The following is a 5,468-nucleotide window of genomic DNA, read 5'->3' as shown; positions in this document are numbered from 1 at the left end:
ACTTAAATGGTTTAATCGTTTGCTGCATCAAATATATCTGCAGCTTTCTAATTGAATTTGTGTTCATTCAATATGTGAAAAGTTTCACTAGTAACCAGTGGCGGATCCAACATTAGAAACTTACCTAGGCTAATTGAAAAAATATTTTTTTTTCATTTTTCTCTGCAGAGATTTAGAACCGAAATACGGTCTTAGTAGAAGAATATTTTGTTAAAAGATACTACGGAAGTTAGAAATATGAATCTACTCATGCTAGAATCGTAATAAATAAGTGGAAAATTCATTATTTAAGAAAAACTAATTAATTAAAATAGAGTGAAGAAAATGGGAGTAAAAAGAAAATTAGATGTAATTTAGCCCAATAAAGAGGAAAAAATAAATAGAGAATGATTAAAACCTATGTTTGAGGCTAAGAGAGTTCGAACCTCTGCCCTTAGAGGAAATGAAATGAGCTGGAAGGTTTGCCAATTGAACTAAGGCTCATTTCAGTGCAAAACTGCAGTTGGCTAATTATATCTTTAATTTTCGTATGGGCTGCAGCCCATAGAACCCACCACATGTATCCGCCCCTGCTAGTAACCACATTCCTATGTAAAAGCGTCACAATATATATATAATTTCCATGATTTGTTCCTGACTGGAATTCTTATGCTGATATTTGTTAAAGTTATTCAATCTTCTCCACCAATGGCTCAATCTTCTTCATTGACTACCTACTGATATGGCTATATCTATGTGCATCAATTATGCTATCTGATTGATTGCTAGAATCATCAGTTACATATTTGTATTCATAGTTGTCAACAATGTAATCAATACTAGGATGTAGTCTGAAGTCTATATAATTGCAAATTTTGTATCATTTAGAATCAATAGAAAATACATTTCTACATGGTATCAGTAGTTTTGGCTTTATAATCGATCATCTTCTCCTTCTCCTTGCTTTTAGCTAGTTCTTCATTAATAAATCTTCTCATTTATCTATTCCCCATTTGTCTCATTCACTCCTCCATGGCATCATCCTCACTTAATCATTATCCTCATGGCTCGTCTCTACCTTTTTCATCGCATCAACACTTCTCTCGCCACAATCATCCTTGCTCAATGCAACAACCCTTACTCAGTGTCCATTCACTCAAAAGACAACATGCAATGGACCTTATGGGCCTCAATGGTGTCTTAATTGTCACTCTAATCATCATCAGCTCTCCCAATACCCACAAAGATATTCTGGTCTTGACAATATTGTTCCATTCTCAGGAATTCATTCCGCTTCCAATCCTAATTGGTATCCGGACACTGGTGCGACACATCACATGACAGACATGACGATAAACAATCCACAGTCTTATGGTGGGCCTCATGATGTATATATGTGGGTAATGTGGACTCAATGTTCGTGTCTCATACTGGTAGCCTTCCACTTTCATTGGGTTCTTCTAATTTCTCTCTCCAAAATGTCTTTCATATTCCATCTATTCGTAAAAATCTTCTTTCTGTGCTCGTTCTACGAAATATAATCTTGTTTTTTTCTTGTTTGCTCTAGATTATTATCAAATTTATTACTTACGTACTTGTCGTCTCTTGTTTCTGGGTCCATGTAAAGATGGTCTCTATCCGCTTCACTTGTCTTCTAAGTCTCCAATCCCTCATCACTCTCTTCGGTTCACTCATATCTTTGGCACAATCGCTTGGGACATCCCTCCTAAGTTTTGTCTCGTTTAGGGTTCACTCTTGGCTCTAACCTTTCTTATAATTCTTTTTGTGACAATTGTGCTCTTAGCAAGTCTCATCAATTACCTTTTCCAACAAATCATGTTCTGGCTTCTTCTTTATTTTCTATAATTCATAGTGATGTCTGGATGTCTCCTACCTTGTATGTGTCAGGTTTCCAATATTATGTTCTTTTCACTGATGAATATTCTCGCTATACATGGTTTTATCCAATGCGTCGGAAAAATGAGGTCCTTACTCACTTTCAATACATTTCTACAATATTTGCACCTGATCTTTGCTCTGCTCATGTGAGTTATGTTGACTCATAAAACTTCAGTAACGTGATTTAGGTGATTTAATCATTTGAAATAGTTTAATTCTAACATAGAACCGACATGCCTGATGAGTATCTAGAATCGACCTAGATTTCATGCTACTTTGCACCACCAACTAATAATTTGATGGCTTTGTCATGACAGAAATGGACTCACTGATTTCTAACCGATTGAGATTGTTACTTTTGGATTTAGTACAGTACTTCCCACTAAAATTGGTGTAAGCTTTAAAGCCAAAATCCCATTGAAAATTATTAAGTATATACCTTTTCAGTTTATTCATCCCGTCATGACCAAAGAATTTCAGCTACTAAAATTCTAAATGTAAAACAAGAGGTTCGGATCCTTCAAAACAACTGATTGAGTGTGCAACTACAGCATTTCAACTGAAATGCCTCACCGTCCATTTCTTATTTTGTTAAAATTTAGATATCTGGGGCATCTTGTTTTAAACATTAGGATTGTGATGATATATAGTTTGAAGTTAGGATCTCTAATCAGCTTACCATGAGTTGACCAACTCGATGTACGTGAAATGCTCCCCAGCCCGTATGATTGATCAGTTTAAAGAATGGCCCTATATCTCAAAGATTTCCCACCTGATTCTACCACTGAGCTATCAGGCAGGTGTTTTGCGAGAAATGCAAGTCAAAAGTGGACTTCATGATTTCCTTCATGATTTCTCCACATCGTTGCTTAAAATATCCCGAGTTGCATCCCATCCCACGCATCATTGGGACACAAACACTATCTGACATTGACTTCATAACCTTTAATATTTGTAGACACAGACTAATCAAGTTGGATTAGAAAATTCATCAAGGTCTTTCCCAATGAGATGAGAATTAAGTAGGTAATCACTGCCAGTAGTTATAACATTTACCCCCGAGTTGCCAGGAAACATGAGCAATGTTACTTCTCAAACCTTGCATCATCACCAAATATCATAGACAACACTAATGCATACTAAACTATTGCACTACTAGTTCTCTACTACTACATGATCCAAATTCTACTAACTTATTAGCAACTACTGGTTTTACATGATGCTGCAACTATTGGCATTCTCATCACTGAAGAAGTTGGTGTAAGGCTCAGTTGGCCCTGCAGATGGCATTGGCTGCTGATGGGGCATGTAGTTCATCGGTGGCTGCTGCCGCGCATACATCATGGATTGGTACATGTCATTGCCATTGGCTCTTTGCTGCTGCTGTTGCTGGTTCATCATCATAGCCATATATTGCTGCTGCTGGAGCTGCTGCTGCTGCTGCTGTTGTTGCTGAAGCTGTTGTTGCGCGTAGGGATTACCTGCATTCCCCATTCCTTGATAGTAGCCGGCACCACCACCGTTCATCATCCCCGGTGCCGCCGCCGCCGGTAGTCCTTGTACTGCAGGCATATTGCCCATCTGACCCATTGGATAGTTGCCCAACTGACCCATACCCTCACCTCCACCCCCCATTTGCCTCATCTGAGGCATGTTGCCCATATGACCCATTTGGCCCATATGCCCCATCTGACCTGCCTGCCCCATAAGCCCCTTTTGACCCATTTGATGCACATCTCCACCATTGCCACCACCACCACCACCTTTGCCCCCCTTCCCTCCTTTGCTTCCCTTGCCTTCTTTGATTTCCTTGCTTTCTTTACCTTCTTTGCCACCCTTGCCTCCTTTCTTAAAATTCATGAATTCAATATCATCAAATTCATCAAATATGTCACCTTTTTTACCTCCCTTGCCACCCTTGCCGTCTCCATCACTCTCTTTTTTACTGGTGCTTCTGCTAAGCCACCCAAGCAATCCACCCTTTTTACCTTCACCTTTGTCTTTACCCTCTTTACCACCTTTACCACCCTTGTTCTTTTTCTTGCTCTTGCTCTTCTCATCATCACCCCCACCTTTATTTTTTCCTCCCTTGCCATCTTTGCCATCCTTCTTTTCCTTATTTCCACCGATGCCCTTCATCCCCTGCACAGGGAAATCAATAACCTCACCTTTCTTGGCAGACCCTCCCCCACTGCCGCCACCTCCGCCACCTAACTTCTTGCCGCCCATAGCATTCATATTCACCATCCCACCAGACCCATGTCCATTATTTCCCATCACAGGCATCATCTTCCCATAAGGCCCTTGCTGCCCATTTGCTCCCATACCATTCATCATCATCATCTTGTTGGGTGGCAACTGTTGGCCATGTCCATTATTCACCATCCCACCAGGCCCATGTCCATTACTTCCCATCACAGGCATCATCTTCCCATAAGGCCCTTGCTGCCCATTTGCTCCCATACCATTCATCATCATCATCTTGTTGGGTGGCAACTGTTGTCCATGTCCTACATGGCCATGGTTAAGCTCCTCTTCCTCTTCATCATCATAATCCTCATCATCAAACTCATCATCATAATCATCATCATCGAACTCATCATCAAACTCACCATCACTGAACTCCTCAGCTGGCAGGTTAAACTTGACAGACTTGTTCTGTTCCTTCATTGGCATCATCACCTTAGCGCCCTTCATCATCTGCTGTTGCTGCTGAATTTGTTGCTGGACATTATTGCCCTTCTGTTGGTCCTTTCCACCCTTTTGAGCTTTGTTGTTGCCATTGTCTTTTCCCCCTTTGCCATGATTCTCCATTGACATGTTCTTGAACTGGTTGAGGTTGAACTGCTGAGCTTGGTTGTTGTAGTTGGGATTTCCCTTTTGTCCTCCACCTCCACCTCCCCAAAGCTCTGCATGTTTCCCTGACTTTTCAAGCTTCTTGATGATTGTGGCTGGATCTATGTTCCCTGTGACAGTCACTTTGCCTTGCTCTGCATCTATGGTAGTAGTAAACACACCTAAACAACCACCCCATTTGAATTAGTTTCGGACACAAGAAAAGTAAATAAATTTGACAGATTTGACATAATACAAGGTAAAATTACTGACAAAAGGAGTAATCTTTGAGGTAATTAAGGAACATACCATCTATTTTCTGCACCAGTTTCTTAACTTTCTGCTTACAGCCCTCACAGTGAATATTAACTCTGAGCACACAGCTCTGCAAGTAACAAACAACCCCAATTTAGCAAACTAAAACCAAAACTAAACAGAGGAATAGCAACAGTAGTACTACTAAAGATAACAACTTTGAAAACCTGAGAACAAATGGTGAGAAGGGCATACCTGAATCTTCATGAAGTCTTGCTTATTCATTTTCTCTGTGAGATTTGAGAGTGAGAGAGTCTCAGAAATGGGAAATGGTTTATGAGAGAATGTGGTGCTGAGGAAATAAGAGGGAGAGAGCTAACTATCTTAGAGCTTAGAGTCGGTTGGTGAACATTTAAAACTAATTTCTCTCTTTGGCTTTCTTGCTGTGTTGGGTTTGTGATAGGAACACTCACTCTTTTCAAGTCTCTATATTTATCAAC

General features: G+C 40.1%; 1 protein-coding gene across 1 annotated transcript; it reads right to left on the bottom strand.

Annotated features, from left to right (window-relative positions):
- Positions 1–2,961: 2,961 nt before the first annotated feature.
- On the bottom strand, positions 2,962–5,468 carry LOC126798652 (heavy metal-associated isoprenylated plant protein 34). The gene is made up of 3 exons (XM_050525661.1): positions 5,224–5,468; positions 5,023–5,098; positions 2,962–4,895 (listed from the first exon to the last, which is right to left on the bottom strand). The coding sequence occupies exons 1-3, from the start codon at positions 5,251–5,253 to the stop codon at positions 3,091–3,093; spliced, it is 1,911 nt and encodes a 636-aa protein (XP_050381618.1). The 5' UTR covers positions 5,254–5,468; the 3' UTR covers positions 2,962–3,090.

This window comes from Argentina anserina, chromosome 6 (assembly GCF_933775445.1).
Source record: "Argentina anserina chromosome 6, drPotAnse1.1, whole genome shotgun sequence".
Taxonomy (NCBI): domain Eukaryota; kingdom Viridiplantae; phylum Streptophyta; class Magnoliopsida; order Rosales; family Rosaceae; genus Argentina; species Argentina anserina.
Note: the sequence above shows the minus strand (reverse complement) of the source record. Positions and strands in the feature narration are given on the sequence as shown.

Excerpts from the sequence above, each read along its gene's own strand:
- LOC126798652 (XM_050525661.1), bottom strand. The coding sequence starts at position 5,253 with ATGAATAAGCAAGACTTCATGAAGATTCAG. Across the intron at positions 5,099-5,223 it reads AAGACTTCATGAAGATTCAG|AGCTGTGTGCTCAGAGTTAA; the intron begins GTATGCCCTTCT and ends TGTTACTTGCAG. Across the intron at positions 4,896-5,022 it reads ACTGGTGCAGAAAATAGATG|GTGTGTTTACTACTACCATA; the intron begins GTATGTTCCTTA and ends GTGGTTGTTTAG.